Here is a 26217-nt window from a genome sequence, read left to right on the forward strand (position 1 = left end):
ATAAAGATGTGAATTCTGGAAAAGCAATTTTGGATGATATCTAACTTCTTAAGGAAAACATTGGCTATTGTAACTATATTCTTCATTTAACTTATCGTGTTGCTTTATTAAAAATTTATTATGATGAATTTAATTAATTAGTATGATTAGCTTGTCCTATCCTAATAAAATAAAGTAACTCAATCTGCAAAATTCACAGAAAATGTTTTAATTTTTAAAATGTGATGTACACACAAAAGTATGTACCCTGACAAAAAGGAAACATACAAGTATATGTAAAAAGAAACAATATATTTATTTTCACATTTGATGAATGTAGTTCTTAAGGATTCCAATCAAAATTATAATAATACAGTTTTTTGTTAGTAACAAAAGCGGGGGAACGACAATTAGTACCAGGTTCGCAACATAAAAATTATGTACTGTACCAATAATATGTATGATAGAAGTAAGACAAATTATGACTAAGGCTTAAAAACTAACTTAATACTATGGAAGAAGGGAGGTGATAGATATAGAAAATATAAGAAATAGAATTAGAAGAAAGTGGGTATTTGGGCTTTGCATTAATCTTGAGTGGGGATCCCAACTCTAGTATTTTTTTTTCCTTGGGAAAAAGGATGATCTCTCTTTGCCAAACTTGTCTTAGTACCTTGTATGGGTCTCTTTTCATCTCCAGTCACTACTGAAACACGACCTGGATCACAAACCTTTCACATCCTTTCTTATTGATGTCAAAGCCAAGAGTGTCTGTTATTCCACTCCTTAGCTCTCGAGCTCCTTCTTTTGTTTTTGTTCTAAGAATTTGTCATCACTACCCAAGGGGAAAGAGTTAGGAAAGAAAATTCTAGAAGGAATAGAAGAATGGAACAAAGAAGAAAAGTAAACTTAAATTAACATAAATACAAAATATGACCACAAAAAATTGCTTCACTTTCAGAAGCATTTCAATTCATACATGTTTTTACTCTTTTATAAAGTACCTGTAAAACTGCTTGATCTTATAAAAAGAATCTCTTTTATTATTAAACTTTGTCCTGTAGCCACTAAATAGCTCTTTTTTCCATGCTCATCATGGATTCAGCCAGGCCCACTATAGAAACAGCTAGGTAGTGAGGGATGGGATCTGATATGTCCACAACAGACTGTCCATGAAAAATTATTGATATTTCTTACCAAGACTTAAATCTGGATTTCCCAGATGGCAGGTTGATATTTTTCTTGCCTTACAGATCTTTCATTTGCAATGAATTGGCTAAGATATTTATTTAATGCAAAACATTTTATTTTGCAATTTTATGAATTTAACAAAAATAGGAATTTATGAAAACAGAACTGTTATTACTAAAATTGAACTTTTAGTTCTTTAAAAATTGAATAAATACCATATCTTGTTATTAAAAATGTAAATATTAATGATATTACATATGTAATTCTGTAAATAAGTACAGGTTAGAAATTTTCTATTCATTTTTTCCATATTATTTTTTAAATATTAACTGTGTTAAATTTTTTTTATTTGTAAATTATTTCTAATAAATTTTAGTGTATTATTGCTTTGTAATTATTAATTTAATGCATTAATATGTCTTTTATGAACATAAATATTATTTAAATTTTATTTGAATCATTTTTATTACAGAACTTAGTCACAGATCTGCAGCATTTGCTAAAATTGTGCAAGAAGCTGAACAAGATGTTAGAGATCTGTTGTAAGTTTTTCTATAATATTCTACAAATTTAAAAGGTTTAGTAAGTACTGTACATAAAATAAAAATGTAACAAAGATTAAATAGAAAGATATACTTTTTGGTTCTAGCAAATGTGTATATTAAAGACAAAAATACTATTGAATATTTATTTTGATTTTTGATTCCAACAAAATACTTTTATTCAAATCCACATGTTTTGCTACGTACTGTGTTTTTGTGCATGTAACCTGTGGTAGCATATACCAGGGCTGGCCAAACCTTGTCACAAGAGCCATATATTGCCTATCAGAAATATAAGAACCACATTCTCTATTGAAACTTTATTTTATATAATGAAAATATGTATTTCCACATATTTAATGATTATGACTAAGTATTATAGAAACTGCAGTGAGGATCTAGAAGAGCTGCAGTTTGACCATCCTAAGCACATATCCTGCAGATTATTATTAGATTAAAAATTAAACCTTTGCATAACCTGTGCCATAACCTATGCTGTACCTTGGAGTAATGGTTGCTCTACAGGTAGAAGTATGTAATAGGGCTGCAATTTTCAAAATTGCAGACCTATAAATTCCCATTGGCATCTGTCTGTCTGTCCTTACATAATCTCTAGAACAAAGTTAGATAGATGAAAGTCTAGACCAGATATGGAAAGTTTAAGGGCAGCAAACCCCAATTAACTATATATGAACTACCAGTTTGGATCAAAAGTAACATTATTCAAAAATTTTCTCCTGAATGGAGGTAGACAACTGGCATGACTCTGCTGTTACCAAGAAAGTATGATGTACAGGAACAAAACACTATTAAAATTGAGAGCATTGTTACATCATTACAATAAACAATAGCTCATATTAATGTAAAATCAGTGCATAATCTACCCTATCACATAATCTATACCCTTTCAAATTGTCTTTTAATCACAAATAATTCATTGCTAATCTGCATGTTGAATTATGAAATACATTGTTCAGGAGTTAAAGGACGCTGTAAAAGAATGAACGTAGATATCTGCCAAATAAAAATTTCAGTAATTTGTAAACAGAAGAAATTCTTAAATCTTTCTGATGTAATGTTTGTTTATTGTCAAATAAGAAATCTAGTAATTTAACATTTTGAAGTCTCTCTTTATCAGTATTTTACTCTAAAATGCTTTCTTAGATGATTTTAGATATATATTGTAAAAACACTCTAAGGAACGAGTTCTGCAGGGCTAGACAAAAGAAAATGGACAAGTCGGTTTGACAGATATAGATACACTGGACTTTTAATTAATTCCAGTTGACACAATCGCAATAATATATATATACATAGTTCATGTTCTATCACAAACTTGACAAATTTTCAATTTTCCGAATAATAACAATGTAATGCTTCACACGTTTCACATTCCCCTTTCTTTCCTCCTCTCCTTTAAGGGGGCTCATGGCATGCGACAACAAAAAGAAAATGAAAAACAGAGGTTGTGTGACACAAAAATGCAAAATAATTTTTCTCCCACGTACAAACAACGAACAAGAAAACTAATAAGTTCGGACGAATCGCCCACTGATCTTCCTTTCCTTGGATGTGTTGTAACTCATTGAGTTACAACACATCCAAACAATGATAAGATTGCTATTGTATATTCGAATATAAGTGTCCTAGGTTGGATGTAACTGGATTGCTGTCTCTTCGGACTTTATCCTGTACTTGGTCCTCTAACGCTTGCCGCCTCTATCTCCTATCGTTCATAGGTGGCCAGAACATTGCAAGCAGGAACAAGAAGAAAAAAAAGGTGCCCCTCACACGTGGATTGCGACCTTTTATATTGTGCCAAGTGGATATCCTCCCCATGTGACCCCTACTGGCCAATCTGGCTGCCAGCATAAAGTGAACTAGAAAAAAGGGGTACCACAAACAAAAATGAACGGGTGGAGGGAAAAACCGAAACACAAGAATACATAGTCACAAAGCACTACAATATATATCAATTATTGAGTGTTGCCAGTGAAGAATGATAACTAATTTTTACCTCTATAATTGAACACTAGAATAAAATAAGTTGTGTATTTCAGTGGCATGCCATCCATGGACCACTTCCCTTGTTTTTCTAAAATATATATACATATTGTGCAATTATTTTCATATTTTAACACACTTTGAATGAATTAAAATTAATATTTTATTATAACTGCATTATGTATCTTATTACAAATTTCAACACACGTGAAAAACAATGATAAGATTGCTATTGTATATTCAAATATAAATCTGTATATGCATATTCCCAATGGAAGCACTGTATTGTCAAATATGGGACAGCTTCCATGGTGAAAATATTTAAATCATGTATAGTGCCAGACTACAGGCATTTGTGCATGTGCTGTACAGAGCACTAACCTTGTGCAGTTTAGCTCATGGATGCTACATACCAAAATATCATATAATACTTCCAATGATTCTATCCAGGGCTGGCACAACTTCCCTATCATCAAATGTCACTGCACGTCACTGGTGAATTTTCTTTTTTTCATGACACTGCAAGTTTTATGGAATGTTGAGTTATCAAGAGTCAAGTTTCTGGGACTTTACTGTATATTCAATGAATGTATACATATTTTTGCTAAATTATATATTAGTGATATATAGACCTACATCAATTTATATATCTTGTGCTTTACTATGTGTTATATTGATACACATATATATTGTAAAAATTTATTTGGGGCTTATTTTAAATTATATCATGTTTTAACTGGTATTTTTCAAAATGCAATATCAAAACCATTTCAAAATGTATTGTTAGAATGTTGTAGTTTATGCTGAGTTTGGTAACATGAGAAAATAAACTGCCTAACAAGAATAGAGTTTAATGAACACATAGTGTAGATATATTGAGTGTGTGGGGCTACGTAAGTTGTCTGCAGAGCAGAAGTTCTAAGTGTCACCTGGAATGCCCTTGGGAAGTGCAACAATACTTTCACCAACATTGTTATTTAAACAAACTTTTAAATTCTAATATTTTCATCATATTTAGTTTGATTGTATGAAATGTTGAGTCTTACTTAACCCTTTCCATGCGGTTATATGCCTTTAGGCGTATGTCACGTGACTTGCCGTTAATTCGTGATGCGGCATATGCCTTTCGGCGTAATTAATCAAAAAATTCGATTATTTTGCGTTATATTCGATTTTCCAGCGATCTTAGCTTTGATTCGCTATTCTATAGATCGATTGACTTTGTTTAAGCCAAAAAGTGTTTTGTGACCAACCCTGGGCCATAAATGTTTCGGTAAAATAGACCCTCTCCCTGCCAAGTAATTAGAGACATAGTGTAAATAATGGCAATAACTTCTCTTCCGCTCTAGCTAGAGAGCTGCAGTTTCTTTTATTTAAAAGAAGACAGATGTATCTAACTAACAAATATACAAAGTTTAGCGATTTTTTGTAAATTAATTATTTTTTTCTTTTGTTTGTAAGCTTCAAATTTTAATATTATTTTAAATTTCTATTAAACTAAAAATTAAACAATCGTAAACTGTGATATGTTCTTAATCAAACACAAAAAACAGATTAAACATAGCGCGATTTAAAAATTATCCAAAAACTGCAAAAAATGCGCCGCATGACGAATTCCACTCAATTATTTGCTGTAGATCGCCAGCATGGAAAGGGTTAAGGAAAAAGAGCTAATAATAACAGCCTTACAATGTAAAGATTATTTACAGGTCATTTTAGAATACTGTATTTACTTGCGTATAAGACGATCTCGCATATAGGATGAGGAGTGACTAAAGATCAAAATAAAAATTAGATTAAACAAAATAAAATTTATAGAATTTTATTAATAAATCACAAATAAAATATCAAATGCACATAAATGCAGACATTGTCTGGAAAAAATTACTGGTAACTTAAACTTTAAGGAAAAATCTTGTAAAATCGACAACATAATTTGTTCATGTAAAGCTGGACAATCTGAAATCTTTTTTGCCAATTAACAGTCAAATCCATTCTTTGTCAATTACACTTATGAGTTTCTCCAAATTCTGATTTCCGAATTATCATTTGTTTTGACATGGAAATAGATTAAAACTTATATCAAGCTTCCATGTGATTTTAAAATTTCAATTTGGAATTTAATTCAAAAGTTTGCTTTTCCTATTGCTGTTCATCTTTACTCCTGACAATATATAAGAATGATTCAAATGACCCAGATAAAATACTTTTGTTTTTAAACACCAGAGGGTGATCATCCACGTTTCACAAAAATGATTGCAAAAATGCAAAGAATCCTTTGCTCATGTGTATAGGACGACCTAGGTTTTTGAAGCAGTGAAAAATGAATAAAAACCTTGTCTTATATGCGAGTAAATATGGTAATTTGTTCAGTCCTTATTCATTTTATTTCTAATAATAATTTAATAGAATTGTATTTTTTTATATACATAGGAAAGTTAAAAATTATTGTGTGGATAATTTTTAACTTTTGCCATAACACATTGTTAGGTTTGTCACACTTCCTTCTGAACATGCATGCTTACATTTGACACTACTGTGGTCACATTATAAAAGTTTAACCTTGATAGTGTTATTTTTCTTATTTCTGTTTCAGTGTAAACATGGCCACTCCACTAGCAGTGTGCACTAAAGCTCTGGTCACACTATGCGATTTCCAGCCATGCGGGCGACTGCAACCGCGACAGCTGTTTCCGTTAACTGGTAATCCCCCCTCGAAAACCGGCGCTACTGCAACCACAACTAGAAACAAAAACTTTGTTCTACTGGCGACGGTTGCAAACGCGCATCCAATCAGAAAACGTCTTTGTGCCACGTCATACTTTGTGTTGTATATTTGTCAACATATCTTGATTATAACATTTGTATTAACTCAGTTTCAGTACATTTAAATGCTATATTTGACATAAATCAAATCTGAATTTATAAAAGTTATTGTTAGATTTATTTTAAAAAGTTTGATTACTTTTAATAATATACAATTGAATAAAATAAATGCTTATATAAAAGAAAAAAATATATCGATTATAAATAAATTAAATCATTTAAGCTTTCCTCTAAACAACACTTACCCTCAAATATTCACTTTTATAAGATTGATAAATAGCATCCAAAACTTTGGGATAATGACTGATATCGAATTATGGGCCACTCTAAATTGATATGCCAAACTGCAAAACGTTTCTCTTAAATTATATATAAGTATTGGTATTCATACGGATATATCCCCTATAACCTACTGCATCCGAAAGCCTTAATTCATTCATCAGCTGGTGAAAGAAAGCACAATTGTGTAGCCCGTTGATTTTCATTTCGTCAAGTTTTAACCCAGCATGAACGTTTTTTCTTATTTTTCTCTTTGTATATTCTTGCCAGCTCTAACAAAATTAGCGCCTTTTTTCTTTTATTCATTCCAGAAAAGGAACTGCTTGCTATTTTAATAAGAAAAGTAGTTAAAATTCCGTAAATACTCTGAAGTAGAACGCAAAAATGTTGGTAAACTCACGAAAGTAGACAAAAACAAGCTACTGTAATTTTATTGGTTTATTATAGGGTCAGGTGTTCCGAGTTGCAACGTCAACGAACAATGTGTGACCACGAGAAGACGCGCGTGACTCGCGCTTGTTGAGGTTGCGGTTGCCTGCGCGGCTGGAAATCGCATAGTGTGACCAGGGCTAAAGGAGGAACAAAGTGCAGTGATCTGATTTCTCTGGTAATTTGCTGGCCAACAATCTGAAGCCAGCAATTTGCACTAAATGCTGAAGCCTATTGTTGTGGAAAGTGTTGTTGTTGCATGACAACACATACTTACACATGGCCAGCCAAACCATTGAAATCATTACCCATTTGGGTTTCAAGGTGCTGGAACACAATGCTTACACCAGAGATCTTGTCTTTTCCTTTTGTCATCTCTTAAATGATCGGGCTACAATTCTGCTAATTTTAAATAATTAATACAAAGTAATTTACTACTAGATTAATTATTTAAAATTAGCAGAATTGTAGCCTGATCATTTAGGTCAGTGTTTTTCAACCTTTTTCATTGAGTGGCACCTGATTGAAAAATAAAAAATTATGGCACCCTTGACTGGCGGTGGATCTAGAATCTGAATAAGGGGGGCTAATGGGGAAAGATGAACTTTTTGCGAAAACGAATATTATGCACAACGCTGGGGTGGGGTCCAGGAGGGGACTCTCTTCCCAGGGAAAAAAATTTTAAAAATTGACCGTTTGAAGTAGCATTTTAATGCAAAAATAGTGTTTCTACATGTTCAAAATCAAAATTTAAGTCCATTGAATTTTGTCGAAATACTGACAATGAGTTATCTTGAACTACACTTTAGGCATTTTCTTGGAAATTTACTTAAGCATTTTCTTGGAAATTTTCTTGGGGTGTTGCAAAGTTTAGGACTTTTAGGGTCCTAAACTTTGCAACACCCCAATCGTGGTTTCGTGGCACCCCGGTTGAAAAACACTGATTTAGGTGATTGCTGGATGTTTCTATATACTTATTGGGCTTTGAGATGTATGTTATTGTGGTGTTCGTAACAAGAGGTACACGATCCCGCGAGCGAAATGGTACAAAATAAAACTTAATACAAAGTAGTTTTATTCTCTCTGAACAGGTTCTTTACATAGGATCCCAACTTTACAACTTCCAGAATTTAATATATATAGGCATTAAATGTTTGTCCTCAAAAACAGTTATCTTGCACACACGCGACAATCTGACGAGGACCGTATTCACTTACACTAACTTATACTAACTTAAAACTAAAAGAAATTGGAAGAATAGAAGAAATAAGGAAAGATAAGAAAAGTAGTAGAAATACCCGGGTTTCTTTGCGATGTGTCTTTTGGTGGGGAACAACTTCGGATCTCTCTCTTTTGTTACGTTTGTAGCCCTTTTCCTTATAGATCTTTCGTCTATAATCTTTTTCTTTCAGACTGAGTCGTCTTTCCTCGATGATCTCTCTCTGCACTTTATCCTCTTAGATCACCCTTCTCCCTTTCTGGAGCACTCCTTTTCAGCTCCTACCTCTTCGGGATTCCAACCCAGACTGGCACTCTTTCTGTCTGTTTTGCTTCAGGGCCTCACTCCCTCTTTTGTTCTTACTATTGAGGGAAAGATAATCCTCCCCCAAGGGCAAAGAGTTAGACAAAGAGAGTTCTAGGAAGAGTTAGACAAAAGAAAGTTCTAGAAAGAGTTAGACAAAGAAAGTTCTAGAAAGAGTTAGACAAAGGAACAAAGAAAATCTAAGACTAATTCAATATAAAATATACAAAATATACAATATCATGGCCGACGGCCACATTATACTTATGTCATCTCTTTGGATTGCTCAAAAATGCTTTACAAATTTTTCAATTTTCTAAAGACAAAGAAGTGTGGGAAGTGGTGCATAAACCAAAACCCTTCTTCTTGGAGGGAATAAGCAAGCCTGTGGACCACTGGACCAAGTGCATCAAAAAGAAGAGAGACTACGTAGAAAAATGACACACTTATCCAACCCCTACATCTGTGTAAATAAATTGAAAAAAATAAAGTGTGGATAATTTTTGACTTTCCCTTGTATATAAATAAATGGAGATTTTACATAATAAATTATTTCAAATTGTATAATAAAATGTATAAAAATATAATAATCAATGTTTTCCAATAAAATAGTTTTTGATGAAAATAATATTTTATTACATATACATTTCTCTTTTCTTTAGAGATGTTCCATCAAATTACAAAGTTTTATTTATGCATGGTGGAGGAACTGGACAATTTGCTGCCATTCCTCTCAACATATGTCCCGAAGGAAGTACAGTAGATTATTTTGTAACTGGCGGATGGTCAGCCAAAGCTGCTAAAGAAGCAGAAAAATATTGCAAAGTTAATAAAGTTCTTCCAAAAACAGATAAATATACAGGTGTGTTTAAATTTTTCTTTCAATGTTTTATTCACTTACTTTAAATATCAGATTTATAACTAAAAATATAGTTTATGATGATAAAAATCAGAAAATACCATTACAAAAATTTGATTTAGTATCGAACTTTTCATAAATATATACACTGCTTTTCTTTTGGTCTACCATAATGCTAATTTCCTTCACAATTTGGTTTCTTTGATTTAAAAAAAATAGACTTTAATAACTTAAGAACTATTTTATTTCACAGCTTTTCAGTTTGAATAGAACAGCCAAATATTTAAGTTTTCTTTATAAGAATACTTTATTTTTTGAGAGATGATCATTTTCTTTACATGATTTCTTAATTTATTATACAATATCTTTCAACAGAAAGAAATAAATCTGGAGTGGACAATGCCATAGTAAATTATCTAATAATTATCAGCTTAACATTGTCATCTAATACAACTGAACTTTGATTTAGTGCCACTATTTGTTCATCTCTGAAGATGGTGCTAAACTGAAGTATCTCAAACAAGTTTTATATAGTAGTGAATTTAAATTTAAGTATGAAAGTCATATGATTTGGTTATGTGCAATTATGAATTGTAAATAATTAACTCCGATGCTGAATGGTTCTTTATTTAATAGTGATTTCTCAATAGTATGTGTCAATAGTCTTTGCAAGAGCTAGCTCAGATAATTAACCCAATTTTATATTAAATAACTTCTGACAATGGTCTATAAATAATGTTTGAATATATCAATATTTAATGTAGTGGTTTATTCTTCTAAAATAAATTACAGCATAGATAGCATGTAATATATTACCCAACAATAAGAAATTTAAATAATACACTTATATTTAACTAATTTAAAAAATATTCATTCAAAATATGAAACTATTAATAAATCTTGTGAACTCCAATACAGTAGATTTTTAAATTTAAGAAATTGGAGTTTTATTCATTGTTTATTTGAAAACATTAACAACTAATCATTAATATCTGTTACATTTAAGACATATACGTATTGTGAATTTATAATATATAAAGGATTGAAATGAACAAAGACTTTTTTAAATTTTATAATTAGAGTTTAATTCTTTCCTTAAATTTTAATTTTGTCACTCAGGAATTGCTGATCCAAGTACTTGGAAACTCAGTCCCAATGCAGCTTATGTATATTATTGTGCTAATGAAACAATACATGGTAAGTTATATTCTGATTTTGTATGTCATTGATTTTTTCCACTTTTGAATTATTTGTAATTTTCTTTTTTATCAAATAGGTGTAGAATTTCATTCAATACCTGAAATATCTCCAAGCATACCTCTTATTTGTGATATGTCATCAAATATTTTCACAAAGCCAGTAGATGTTTCTAAGGTAATAAACAGGATAATTAAAAATAAACAATCTTTAATATTGATAGATTTTCAATTATGAGTTTAAAAGAATGAATATTAATTTATTTAATCAACTACTCAAAACTGGGTATACTTAATAAACAAAAACAACTGAAACAATTTCCAGCATAAATGTGTAAGAAAGCAAATGTTTTTAAATATTTTAAACAGGCATCTTCAGACTAACTGACCTTTGCAGTTGTTAAAACAAGGGGATTGCCTTCCACGTGTTAAGAGGAGTGACATAAGAGAATGACGTAAGAGAAAGGGAGGGGAAGAAAATTGTAAGAATAAAGATTGTAGATTGACTTCCATGCAGGGGGAAGGAATCTACATCTTAAAAGTTTATAGCCACATTTTTCATAAAAATTTGTGCTGGAAATTGGTTTCATCTGTTTTTGTTTATTAATTTATTTGTTCATAACATTGAACTAATTTACTATTAATTCAGGATATGTTTTAAAGTAAAACTGAATAAATATATTAATAGTTGGCTAAGGCATCAACTTAGTGCTCTAGGGCAGTGGTGCACAAACTATTTCATTTCCAACCCCCCATTTTGTGTAAAATTTTGTTGCAACCCCTGGATAGACTGTTGATTATTAAAAAAACATCCATAGTTAAGTGCAAATCCAAGAAAGAATTTCACTTTATATTTCTGCCTTATTACAGGTCTGAATAAAACATAATTTTATGAAACAATGGTTTTATTTATGCATATGGGTATAAATATTTATTTAATGAAAAATACTTTTAAAAAAACTTTACATCATAAGAATTCAATGTGAGATATAAGCTTGCAAAGAGCTCATGATTGCTTCCATGTTTAGATCTGTAATGGAAATCACAAGCCATAAGTCATCCTCTGTCTGTATTAGATACTAATAAAAAACAATTGTTTTTGTAAAATAAATATAGTTCTATTTTTATAAATAATATAATTTTATTTCACTATTTTACTGGTACCTGATACTTGTTGAAGAAAAGCCTTATATTTTTTATTGTCAAATAAATTTCTTTGAATTTGGTTTGTGCACCTCTGCTCTAAGGGACTGGAATAGAATCCAGGAAGGTTGAAAAACCCCAGGAATTTTTCAGGGGTGGCATGTCCTGGATATGTCAGGTCCTATCTCTCATTATGTTCTTGCCCCATTCTGGCCTGACCAAACCCATGATGGGCTTGTAAAAAGGTCCTCTTAATGCTCACACAGTAGATAGAGTAAAGAATATATATCAATGAACCAAACAAAAATAAATAATAGCTTATAAATTCCATTATATAAAATATATATATTTTTATTGCACTTAATTCTAAAATTTCTATAAGAAAAAAGATCTCAGAAAGTTTATATATGCTTTATTGTTCATATTTTTTATATAGTAATTACAATTACAGTTCAAATCAATTTCAAATTAATTTAATTTTCTAAAATACTGATTTCTGTTTTTTCAAATTTTATATTTGGTTTCCTAAGTAAAATGTATGTTGAATAGTTAAAATATTTTTTTATGTTTCAGTATGGAATTATATTTGCTGGTGCACAAAAAAACATAGGAGCTGCTGGTGTCACACTTGTTATAGTGAGAGATGATTTAATAGGTAAAGCAAGAACCATTTGTCCATCAATCTTAGAATATAAAGTGAATGCAGAAAATAACTCATTATATAATACGCCAGCAACATTTAGGTGAGATTCTTTAAATTTTACTCAAAATATATAACAGAAATTGGTGTGAATAACTGATAATTGTGTAGAGCTTGTGAAAGTATAAAACGCAAGAACGAGTCGACATGTAAAACTTCAGTGATTTCTTCGAAAGGACAAATTTAGAACAAGCATGCTTGATAGAACAGACACTTAGCTGGGGGAATCCACTGATCTCAGTAGAGACTAGACAAAGACAACTATCCAAATTAACAAGATAACCCTTTAATTTTCCTGAGAACATACAGTACTTCTAGGAAAAATTATCACAGGAACGTACAGAGCCCGACAATCCAATATACCGAATATTATTAACATCAAATCTCCTGACAATATACTGCTCAAAATTCCTGTAACGAAAGGATATAATATACTGACAAATGAGTTTGAAGTGCACCTCTTTCTTTTCTTCACACTGGGCAGAAAACAGTTTGAAATTCAAAATCTCCACACTGATTGCACTTCCCGCACACTTTCACACACTACCACTACTTTGCTTCTTCCCCATCCTCTCTCCACTTCCATTCCAACCTCTCCCCGAGACACACCCTCCAATAAAACTCCCACCCTTGGTTACACACCCAGAATTACACAACTTCTCTCCACCGAGTTGGACCCATCACGTGGCGAAGGGGGGGACAGGAAAAGACGTAAGGCACAAGCTTATATTTCTTAGATACAATATGAAAATTTATAGGAAATCATTTTTTAAGAGACTAATATCAAAACAAGTCAAACATTTACATATAATGTATTGTAAGACATTTGAATTGTTTATTAAGTCAAATGTTATGATAAATCTAGGTAAAATTGGATCAAGTAACCCATAAAGATGTCAGATAAAACATTCCTATGTATTTGGATATATATTCAGCCAAAATATGCAGATATGCCATACTGACAGTTGCTGAATATACTGTATACTGTGTGTTCAGTTACCATTCATGCATACTAGAAGTAATTATTTTAGGAAAAAAGTACTGGTCATATAATAAGAATTATTAAAATTTCAATTGTGGCTGTGCACCATATGTATTTTATATTTTATTATCTCTATTTCTCTTTCATAGACAATAAAACAAAAGAGGAAAGCTATCTTTTGTGGAATTTCCTTATTCAAACTTCATTTCCTTATATTGGCATAGTGAACCTTATGAAACAATAGAAGGGTATGTAGCCCAGAGGGCAATAGAAAGGGAATGAGGACAATTGGGGTTTGAGCCGTGGAAGAGACGGATGTAAGTGTCATCTATTCCAGTACGTTTTGGCACTGTACAGAATAGATGGACGTATACTACCGAGGAGAGAGCCATTGAGAAGCCATTGGACGATCTAAAGAACAAAAACATGAATATTTGAATCAAGTAATTAATTCTGAAGTGACAAGAACAGTAACCCCCAATTTTCGACATCAAAGAAAGATCCACGCACAAGTGACCATCTAAGAATCCAGATACAGAACATTGGGTACCCATTTCTCTATTCCCTCAATCTGTCCTATCCTCTATCGTATTCTTTAGTAATATAATTAGTTATAGGTTCTAGTTTTAGATTATTTTATGTTATTGAATACATGTTGTATTACGTGGTCAGTGTTGAGATTTTTTGCCAATCCTATAGATTTTGTTGTGCGGTATGGTTTGATGATTATCTGTTTTCTAGTACTAATAATTAATATTACAAGTGTCGCATGTCGGAATCGAGGCTGCCTGGCATCTAGTATACGAACCTATACATGATCTTAATAGTACAATTAAAGTGTTCTTTGTTAATCTACTATCTTTGTGTTAAAATAAAGGTGTTTCACAAATAACCAATCATATTTAATATCTAATTACAGTTCACATTAATCTAACTTAGAGGTTCTCAATCTTTCTGAGGTGTGTAACACTATTCATATACGTTTTATTACACAAAGCATTAGCATCAATATAAGCAAAAATCAATCAATTAATTCCATGTTTACTATTTTCATGAAACAACAAAGCAATAAACTGATAAAATTTATTTTATTCAATACAGTAAACATGGAATTGTCTACAAATAAACTAATATGCTTTATTATATTGAAATAAATTTGCAAGAAAAACTTTAAAATCTTTTTTTTGTTAACACTTGAGACAAGTTTGCAGAACATTGGTTGAGAACAGATGATCTAACTAGTGTAAAGGTAATTAACCACTGATCTAATTAATTTAAATACATTAGTAATTTATTTCTAAATTATAAATTTAAGTATTTTGAAATACAGTGTTCCCATCAAAAGTGCCCAATTTGATTTGGCTATAAAAAATTAACAGTTACAGATATAAGTTCACCAAAGATTTTATATGAGAGAAAAACTTACTAAATTTCATTGAAAAATCAACACATGTCTGAGTTTTTCTCTCATATAAAACCCTTGGTACAATCAAGACAGTAGGCAATTACCTGCTATGTATGCTGCAGCATGTCCTTTCTCACAGCGGCAATGGCTGCAATGATGTGTTCCCGAAGATCCCGAAGGTCTCTGATCAAAGTTGCTTAAACCATATTTTCATCTAATCTCCACAGAAAGAAGTCTGTGGTGGTCAGATCAAGAGATCTTGACGGCTATGCTATCAGGTATACTAAATCACAACCTGCGTTTTCTCCTATGGCAAAGCCATGACTGAATAATAATAATCACAATTCAACTTCTGCACAATCTTGCAGATTGAAAAAATCTCTATAAAACTTGATGAGTTTTCCCAGCAGATACCACTTGTTTATATATCTTAAACCATTCATTTTTTTTTATGGAGAATTAAAATTGGGTACTTTGGAACAGAACATCCTATATATTGTTATATAATAGTATAAAAAGTAATTAAATTACTTTTTTGATTACCTAGATTTAAAATTGTTAATTATTTCCCTGCAGTCTTTATGTTTGTGGTTTGGTATTAAAGTGGATTAAAGAAAAAGGTGGCATTGAAGCAATGGAGAGAAACAGCATTCAAAAATCGAAATTAGTTTATGACACCATAAAAGAATCAAAAGGATTTTATTAGTGAGTTTTAAATTTGTAATTAAATTGATAAACTAGTTTATGCTGGATGGTTCTTTCAGATTAATAAAGAATTGTTCATTCCTAGAAAAAAAACATTCTTTGTTTTACTTTATCCACAACTAAGCTATTTAAATTTATCTATAATTTTAGTCTTGAAAGATATTCATTTTAATTATAATACAATGATGAGAATAAAAATTAACCAAATGATTATATTTTCAAAATTATCAAGTTCTCATATTGAAGAAGCAGTACGTAGTAGGATGACAATTCCATTTAGAGTCGGTGGTCCTGACGGAAACGACAACTTAGAAAAGAAATTTTTAGCAGCAGCTCAGAAGAGAGGAATGTCTGGTCTTAAAGGACATAGGTAAATTATTGTTAACTATTGATTTTTATTTGATTGCAATAGTGTTGATATATGGCTGCATACCATGTCTCATAGTTTTTCACATAGTTCTGACTATATGAAAAACTACTACAGTAGAGCATCGTTTATCCAAAAGATGGTCAACTGAAACCTTTCCAGTCAGATTGTGTCGTGCTGAATCGAACGTTTTTGATACTAGATTAACTTCTAAAGTATGATTTTTTTTGTTTTTATATTTTTTCAATATATTTATTTTGTTTGTACAAAAGAAAGAAATAATTTTTAACGATACAATAGCCTCGATTATTATTATAAAAATTTTTGTTAGGCTTAAAATCGACAAAAATTCAGCGCAAAGCGACATGCAACGGAGAAAAATTTCAACATCGATAGGTTAATATATTTTTTCGTACATAATCGGTTATCTGAAAAATCAGTTATCCGAACAACCCCAGTCCCCAATTGATTCGGATAAATGGTGCTCTACTGTACTTTAATTAAGTAGTTTATGATAACTTGGGGTATACTTTCTTTTAAGGAGTTTCTCCTTTGATGGAATAGTTAGTGTTTTTTCACGATCACTCTATAGTTGTTTTGGTTATAATTACAGTTTAGTTTTTTACTTTGTTTCAGGATCTTTCGAATCATTTTGTACACACACACACACACAAAGATATTTATGAAATGGAGATTAATATTAAAAGTTGATTTTTATTCAAACATAATAATTAGCTACTTTTAAAAAACTATTCAAGTATATTGATATTACAAGAAGTTATAGTAAAATATTAAACTTTATTCATAAATTACTATGTAAATTTTATAACAGTTTGAAATCCATCTCAAGTTCAACAACAGTATTTAAATAATGTTGCTTTTTCATCCATATATTTCATATATGGATGAAAATTATCATTTTATGGATGTGGAATTTATGGATAGATTTTATGGAACATTATCCATATATTTCATATATGGATAATGTTCCACATCCATAAAATGATAATTGTGCAGGGGGTAGTTTCAGTTACAAAAATATCTTTATTTATGATGTGGGACGTTATTTTATGAAAGAACAAGATCAGAAGTGTATTCTATAAATTTGAAAGATTTTTAAAAGTCCTGCAATTTTATTGATGAATTAATTTAGTTCCATATTTATTTAAATAAAAATATAAAACTGCAAAAAGTTTTCAGGTTTTAGTATCTCTGAAAATAGCATGTGTCTATGAATATGATGCCATTGAATCTAAGCAATATGTCAATGACTTTTTTAGGCCAATATTTGTAATAGTAAATACCTAAGAAATCTATCTTATCTCAATCTCACTATTCTATTATAGTAATGTCATAAATACTTGAATGAAAATCCCATAAAAAGTTGCATAACATTCTTTTAAGAAATGTTATGTTTCCAACACATCACTGAGAATCATTGCAAGTGAGATGTGAGCTTTGAATACAACGTTGATCCCTAAGAACCTAATATAGAAAATGAAGAGGTTTCTGACTTCAATTTCATGGGATATAATGATATAAAACATTTACTCAACTTGCAATAAATTTCTCAAGTTCTCTATTTTTTAAAAAGAAACCAAATCCATGATTTAGAATACAGAATAATATTAAGCTGCATCTTAGATTCGACGATGTCTTATATTTGAATAAATATAGAATATTTATCACAATTACAGTTGGAAATATCATGTGTAAGACATAAGATTTCCTTTCCCATTTAACAGTTGAACCAAAAACATAAAATAAACTACATAAAAATTATTTTAATCATCATCAATTAATGTATTTTTGAAAAAACCTGTTTAACACTTATATGGGGAAGGTTCCTAATTACTATGCATAGTAGTAGGGCTGTATTTTATCATGTAGAAAAAAACTATACAGAGAACATTCTGCTATTACAAATCTGGCACAAGTTACTTCCGTATAAATGTTAACATTTTTTTAAAGCACCCTGTAATTACGAATAGTATATATATAATATAATATTTATTGTTTAGAATGAATTATTTTAACTATTTTTTAAATCATGAATATTTCAAAATAACTCAACTTTTTCTGTACATTTCGCAGATCGGTAGGAGGTATACGAATTGCGGTATTCAATGCTATGTCTATAGAAGAAACGCAGCAACTTATTTCATTTATGAAGGACTTTGCATCAGAACATAATCATTAAATTTGAAAAATTTTAGTCTGTTTTCAAACTTACTTTTAAAACATTCCAGCTTTATTTGATTTTTATACACGCTTCCTCAACTAATACAAAATTTGATTTTAAGCCAACTTGAATATAATTCTAAATTGCTGTAAAAATAAATTGAATTAATTATTAATTCAATTACTTTTATTATCTTGAGTCCGTATGCAGCAATCTTTTCTTTAAAGTAGATATGCTGCATATGGAATCGTTTTTTAAAATTTAATTAATATATGTTAATCTTAAAAGATTTTTATTTACCTTGTATATAAATTAATAAAATTCTATGTAATGTTTTCAGATTATACACGAACTTAATTTGTATTTTTATACCTTTGATACAAAGAAAGACACTTGAAAAATATAATTTCCTGTAAATATTTAAGAAATAATTAAAAAAATTAGAGTCGATTTAATTATCGGTATTAGTCTAGGTTGAGATGTGTATTAAAAAAAAAATTTTGCTTTTGATGTATAAAAAGTTCCATTAAAATATTGTAATTTTTTAAAAATATTTTAAAAATTTTATATGAAGAAATTTGATTAATTAAATAAACTGCTATAATCTAAAATGAAATGTAGTGTTTAATTTTATTGAAGATAAATTTAATAATTTAAATAGTTTCCAGTATACGGTATTACTAATGCCAAACAAACTGCCGAATGCTGCAACGAGGCTAATTTAGTGACAATACTGCCTACCTGTAGCCAAATTGCTATGTATCTAATCATTAAATTAGCCTTGTTACAACCCAGTGAATAATCCGGCAGCTTTTTTGGCATTTGTAATTGAGAATTGGTTGATGTATGTTTTCGGTATATATTTGACTGTAAAAATTAGAGGTAAGGTATGCTTAATTCTATAATTGCATAATCATTAAGCCAAAAGATTTTTATGCTTGTGTTAAGTCTGTTAGTGATGATACCGTTATTTCTTGCTCTCAGAATTAACATTACTTGCGACTGTTAATATCTGGATAAATCTTTAAAATAATGTTATCTTATATATTTTTTAGTACTTATTCCTGATGATAAGATTGCTTGAGAGAATGATTCACACAAGAATACACAATGAAGATAGATACACAGATTTTATTAATTCTAGAGGATATTCATTTCAGACTGTATCTGTCATCAGTGTCTTTATTTTACATCAAGATGTAAAATAAAGAGCACTGATGACAGCTGTACATTCTGTAAATTATAAAAGGAGAAAGTAAACTAAATACAAGTAAAATATTCATATTTTGATGTGTTATATGTTCTGTTTATTCACATTAAAACAGCTTTTAATGTCATTGACAGAGTTTTTCTCCTTATTTTTATAGTTATATTCCTAAAGGAATAGGTTAATACTAAAATATTTTTGAGTTGTGTTCTATGCTAATAAATTTTCACTTAATATTGCAGAAATAAAATGTTAAGTAATGAACAAACAATAAATATCAATAATTAAAATGGAAAAGTACTATTTCTAAGGCTTAAGAAAGCTCTCTTGCTTGACTTTTCTGGCATTTGAACAGAAGTGTAAGGAGACTATTAAGTTATATAATTTTCAATTATAATGCCATATAAAATTCAATGAAATTATTCCTCTTATTCTTTAAAATCTCATGTTATTAAATTATTATAAAAAGGCAAAAAGTTTAATTTTGAAGGCAGAGATGAGTTTCTAAAATTTTTAAGTACCAATGAGTAAAATTTTCATTAAGTCTGACTCCATTCTGAAAAAAAAGTCCTCTTATTCTTTAAAATCTCATGTTATTAAATTATTATAAAAAGGCAAAAAGTTTAATTTTGAAGGCAGAGATGAGTTTCTAAAATTTTTAAGTACCAATGAGTAAAATTTTCATTAAGTCTGACCCCATTCAAGACATGACACAATCTTCTATCTCACCTTAACCTTAACCTTTAACGGTGTTTATTATGTAACGGAAAAACTTTGCAAAAATCGTCACGACACAATACAATGCACACATCAATATTATATTTGTCAAACAACTTCAATTGTTATATTCCAACAGAGGTGGCCCCAATAAAATGTAGAGCAACCATGTGCCACTCAGATCATATGACTGAAAATGTTAATAAGTTTTGCTGCATTTCTTGGGTTTCTATTTAAGTATTATATTACTAATGAGGAATTATACTCCTAACTCTCAATCCTTGGTTGAGAATACAACTGTTTTGAATTATTTTGGTCAAGTTCCTCCTTTTTATTATCTTGAGTTTGAACATTCTAATTCCAAAAATTGAATGTTTTACAATGTATGTGTACAACTCAAACTGGAACTTCTATAGATAAATTTTTTTATTCTAGCAACTTAACTCTGATTAAATAATGATTAATTCACTAAACAAATGTTAATGGCGATCTTCAGGCCACTTATCAAAATTATATCTTGAAACAAAATTTATATATGTCCTAATATTTTGAATGTTTTTGGAATGCATTTTTCAGTTCCACTGAAAAATAAATGTTTCAAAAAAACCAGTATAGTAGTTATAACAACACTCCCTTTTTTGGGTCAACTGCTTTTTTCCCTTCCTACAGCCAATATACATGTAAATTGTTTGATTGCACGACTTTCTGCCAGACAGTTTGGGAGGGGAAATCTAATTTGTCTTCATGTAATTAAAGCAAAACTTTATGTAATTTATTTTAAGTAATTTTTAAACAATATAAAACTAACTAAATTAAAAAGTAGAAAAATCTTAAAATATAAGCATTTATTTTAAAGGAATATGTTTTCTGTTAGAAATAAAAATCTTACAGGAACAATTGTTTCTATCACTGTTGCTCTTGATCTATCTGCTTTCAGTTATTAAGCTTATAATTTCACACCTATTTTTATTATAATAATCCTTTAAATGATTTAAAGTCATCCAAAGGTGTGTATTAAAGTGGATTTGAAGTTACATAACCTGTTCCAAAAGTTATATAAACTAAGGGATTATAGTAGTTTGCTTCTTTTTAACTTCTATAAGATTTGTAATGAATCCAAAATTCCAAATATATTTCAAAATTAAGTTGCTAGATGAACTTAATTTGTAAAAAATTCTGATGTTTTATTTATAAATTATTGAATAAATTCTTTGCATTAAACTGCAATGCAAATGTCAAGACGTTCAACATTATTTCTGAATAAATTTAATTCTACGTGTCACTGTTTCGGCAGCTTCACAGATGATTACTAATAATACACATTGTATTATTAGTAATTGTGACATTCTGAACAAAGAAATTTTTTCTTTGTGTTGGATCATTAAAAAGGGGCATCCAAATAAAACTGATAATATGACACTCAACAATCTGATTATTTCATGTCAACAATCTGTGGCATTATCATTCCAATAGATCACACTGAAAAAAAAGATCAATTGTTATTCTGAATCTAGGTCAAGTATGTTATCAGCAGAGAAGTAACATCATGAAACTAAATCTGTCATCTGAGAATGAAAACATTTATTAGATGAAATTTGAGGTCACGAGAAAGAGAGAGACCATTATCGCATTCTGATGTCTTTAGAGTTTTCCTAAAAATCCAGGCTATATATTAATGGGAAAAATAATCCAAATAATTTGATCATTCATAATTCTGTTAGTTTTTACTAAGGAAAAAAAATAAATCTTTAAAAAATTGTGTATTAACAAAAAATTTATTATGGACTAAATTTCCATAATTGCCAAATGAAAATTTAGTAATCTTATTGAATTAGAAATTTTAATTATAATGTATACTAATTGGGCTGCAATTTTCACTGGACCACTAGGCAAATGTCCAGTGGGCTTCAGAAAATGGGGTCAATTGGAACTTTGTTGTATTAATTTTGAAAATCAAATCATATTTTTATTTTTTGATTTTCTGCCCTACGGGAACTAAGAGGCTTTTTCCATACCCATCATAGATTTGATCAGGCCCACAATGAGAGCTGCAGGATTGTGAGGAACAGGGCCCAGCGTGTCTTGGAACAAACTGCACACAAAACATTCCCGAGTTTTACATCCACCCAGATTCAATCCTGGTTTCTCAGAACAGTAGTTGAAGCTATAACCACCTTGGCAGGTCATCCAGTTTAAAATACTTTTGTCCAAATAAAAATATTCATGTTTTATAAATGCTCATTAAAACAGTTCTTGATATCAATTTTGAATGAAAATAAACTTTTAGGATCTTACTTAGAGAAAAATGCACAAATTGCTAGTCTGGGACTCTAATAGTTACTTTTTTTTTCTAATTCAAATGATTTCACTATGTAGAAGTTATATGATAAATAACAGGTTACACAAAGGACACGGGGCCTAGATACAAGTTGGGTCCCTTTACAAATAGAAGATAAGAAATTATTACACTGCAGTGCAATGAGTAAATCAAATAGACCAGAACATTTTTTTATCATCTTACTGTGTGCAAGTTTATATTTCTAGTACAGTACCAATGATATAATTTCATTATGTATAATTAAAAATATTAAAAACTACCAATCGTGACCACCTAGATTTGTGTCAAAGCCTACAACTGGCAATGAAAGCATACCCTGATGGACTATTATAACAAATGTTAATTCAGTATTGTTCAGTACAGTAGACCCCCCTATAACACGGGTTCGTATAAGATGGATTCGTATAACACTGCAATTTTTCCGCCATCGTGTTCATATAACACGGTAAAAGAATGAGACAGATTGTCGTGGCCGACTTGTGTCTCGACAGGATTGGTCGAATCTGGACCAATAGTGGACATTGCACAAACCGTCGAGTTTAAACGAGCAGTGGAGCTACTAAAAAACAATTATAATTTTTATGGCCGTTGAATAATATTTCTATTAATGATGTCTCCAAAGTTCGGTGAATTTTTCGAGAAAGAATAACTTATCGGGAAACGCGTCCGCCATTCGACGAGCCACTCCGCGACGAAAACAAGCTTAAGCAATGACGTCTTCGAACGGTGCGCACTCGGCAAGTATTCCTACAATTTTTTGTTTATAGCATAGTTTATACGAATTATTCCCGAAAAATTATACATGTTTTGGAAACGTTCAAGTCAAATTAGTCTAGAATCGATTAATTTTAGGAAAGAAAACCTTTCAAACAGCCATACCTCCTAAACTGCTCAAGTGTCGGGCTGTGAACGTTCATGTATTTGTAAAATGTAAGTGACTCGTACAACACGGAATTCATATAGCACGGAACATATCTACCGTGACGTAGGGGAGGTCTACTGTATATTATGGTTTGTGTTTAAGATGATCTGTAAAGAAAGTTTTTTTTATCTGATTATACAGTATATGCAATTTTTACTGGGCTCCGATAGCTTTAAAATGGATTAAACAATACAAAAATATTTTATGAATTGAATATATCAAATTATGTATGGATTAACTGCTGCCTAGCAACAACTACTGGTCCATAATGTTAGAAATTCTGAAAATGTGTTGTTTGACTGATAACGAGCTATGGGCTTGAAAGTACTTGTTGATATATACATTTGATTCATTCGGTTATTTTACTTCAGCAAGGCAGTTCGTCAATCTATCTGTTAATTTAAGATCTAGAGTTCTCAAATTTTATTTATGTATTAAATTTGTTATCAGTTTGTTGAGGCTATATACTAATAAATCTCACATTAAAAAATAAAAAATGTTCTAAGTGAAACACAATCTCAAAAATCCATATATAATTACTGTGTAATCAATTCTACATCTATTATTAGAGGGATAAAGTAAGGCATAGGATAAAAATTTGTAAAGCATAAAATGATCTTATATTAAGTTGTTTGGCTTCTATTGAAAAAGTTAAGTTACTTTAAATTCTGAATTAAAATATCATTAACATTTAAATATCATTTGAAAAACTTAAAATTTTTATATTAGACTCGGATACAAATTGGAGTTCAAGGAAAATATTCTAAGCGAGTGTTTACCATTCTTAAGTTTTCATAAATACAAAGTACCCCTAGTCAAAAACAAAATTCTTTCACACTACCTAAATGCAGCATTTATCACAGCTTGATTAGGAGAATTTACACAACATAGAATTTATTAGAAAACATATATCCATGTTTACCCGATTGAAAGCAATCTTTTAAAATTCTTTTCGTGGTTCAAAAAATGTCTCGATTTAGAATTGGTGTCATTAATATGGTCGGTAAAGTAGGCAACGCCCTTTACCGACATCAAAAGTTTGGAAAAATATTGCCAGAAGCCACCACAGATATTCTGTGAATTTTGTATGCTCACGTGGAAAAGTACTTTAAAAGAAGTCATCACTGGTGTGTTTAAAAAGTATTCAATTTCAAATGCACTTGACGGCACAGATGATATTCCGTATCAAAACAGAAACAAAGAATCGAGTGACACTGAACCCGAGTCGTCTAATGACGGCAACTGAACAATTAAATGGTGTAAAAATTTATTCTATATGCTTTATAAATAAAACATGAAAATTTATTATTTTGATTTCCTGGGGTCAGCTTACAATTAGTGTTGGCTTATAATGGAATAAATATGGTATGTTAAAAATAATTCATTACTTTAGTATTTTTTCTAAATGATTCTGCATGACAATAACACGTAGCCAAAAACTACCACATACTAATTTGTTTCAACTCTCAACTTCTCTAAATTAAAATGATCACATTAAGAATAATCAATCAAATTGCTATTTTTATAATTATTTTTCTTTTTTCAAATTTCAAGTCTAAATGAAATTAACAGTAAACAAATATAAGGTGATCCAAAAGTCAGTTAATCCAAATATATATTATATAGTTAAACCCAGTTTGAAAACTGTATATTATATATAATTTAATCGCTACATTGAAAGTAACTGAATCGTGTATAAATGACATACAGCTAGTCAGATTTAAATGTTATTAAAATAATCTTAAAATACAAAGTGGCACATAAAATGTAGCCCCGATCCAGTTCAAATCTCTGGCATTAGTGTATTGTGTGGAATGAACCGTCATCAGTTGAGCAGACTTGTGGTGAGCAAACACAAGTGCCCCATATTCAGCAAATCCACACACAATACAGGAATTGAGGTAAAGTACATCATTAGCTATGCAATCACTGCCATTGTCATTGTTTCACCAGTTGTTCCTAAACTTGATGTGCACAGCTGTGTATAGATTCAATAAATAACTACTTTCAACATTTATTATGGTGATATCAGCAGTTGGAACTGTGTTTATTATTGTATTATTCTGTTTCTGCTAAGCCACAGATCAGGACTATTTTTTGTTTGTCACCTGTATATCTTTAGATCATTCTGTAGATCAACAACATTAGTTTTAACAGAAATAATTAGTGATTACTTTGCAAAAGATACTTGAAATGCTTAAAAAGTCATTAATCAAAATTTAATAATTCAAAGAAAATTATAGAAAGGTTACATAAAGTACAGGGCATTTATTAACAGATAAAATGTTTTATATACTTCATTATATTATTGGATCCTCTATGCATTTAAATCGATCGAGAATGACGGAAACATTTGCTCGAGCGTTTAAACAAAACCGAAATAAAAGACTAACTTAAATCAAACATCTTAGTCTAGTGTTTAGATGATCAAATAAATGTTTCCATCATTCTTAAGTCAATTCAAATATATAGAGGATCCAATGATAGAATGAGGAAGTACAAAAAAACATTTTATCTGGTAACAAATTTCCTAATCTTCTTGTAGCATTTATGTAACTTCTTTGATTTTTAGTGAAATGAGTAGACTTGAAACTTGTCTTTAAATAATTCAAAATCAAATATGGAGTTTCATGGCTTTTTGAGTTAATTTGTTTTTTAATAGCTTTGTGTGAAATTCGTAATTCGTCTCATAAAATAACATAAAACAATTATGTATAATTCA

General features: G+C 30.2%; 1 protein-coding gene across 1 annotated transcript in view; it reads left to right on the plus strand.

Moving 5' to 3' along the window:
- The window catches only part of LOC136986838 (probable phosphoserine aminotransferase), a 36552-nt gene extending 17911 nt beyond the window's left edge, over window positions 1–18641 (plus strand). The window contains exons 3-10 of the mRNA XM_067284462.1: window positions 1643–1712; window positions 9435–9634; window positions 10751–10828; window positions 10908–11005; window positions 12544–12713; window positions 15634–15762; window positions 15995–16132; window positions 18224–18641. Coding sequence (XP_067140563.1) covers window positions 1643–1712; window positions 9435–9634; window positions 10751–10828; window positions 10908–11005; window positions 12544–12713; window positions 15634–15762; window positions 15995–16132; window positions 18224–18329 — 989 coding nt within the window. The 3' untranslated portion in view covers window positions 18330–18641. The remainder of the gene's footprint in view (window positions 1–1642; window positions 1713–9434; window positions 9635–10750; window positions 10829–10907; window positions 11006–12543; window positions 12714–15633; window positions 15763–15994; window positions 16133–18223) is intronic.
- Window positions 18642–26217: the final 7576 nt, after the last annotated feature.

This window comes from Centruroides vittatus, unplaced genomic scaffold, assembly GCF_030686945.1.
Source record: "Centruroides vittatus isolate TY-2023 unplaced genomic scaffold, ASM3068694v2 contig_1215, whole genome shotgun sequence".
NCBI classification, from domain to species: domain Eukaryota; kingdom Metazoa; phylum Arthropoda; class Arachnida; order Scorpiones; family Buthidae; genus Centruroides; species Centruroides vittatus.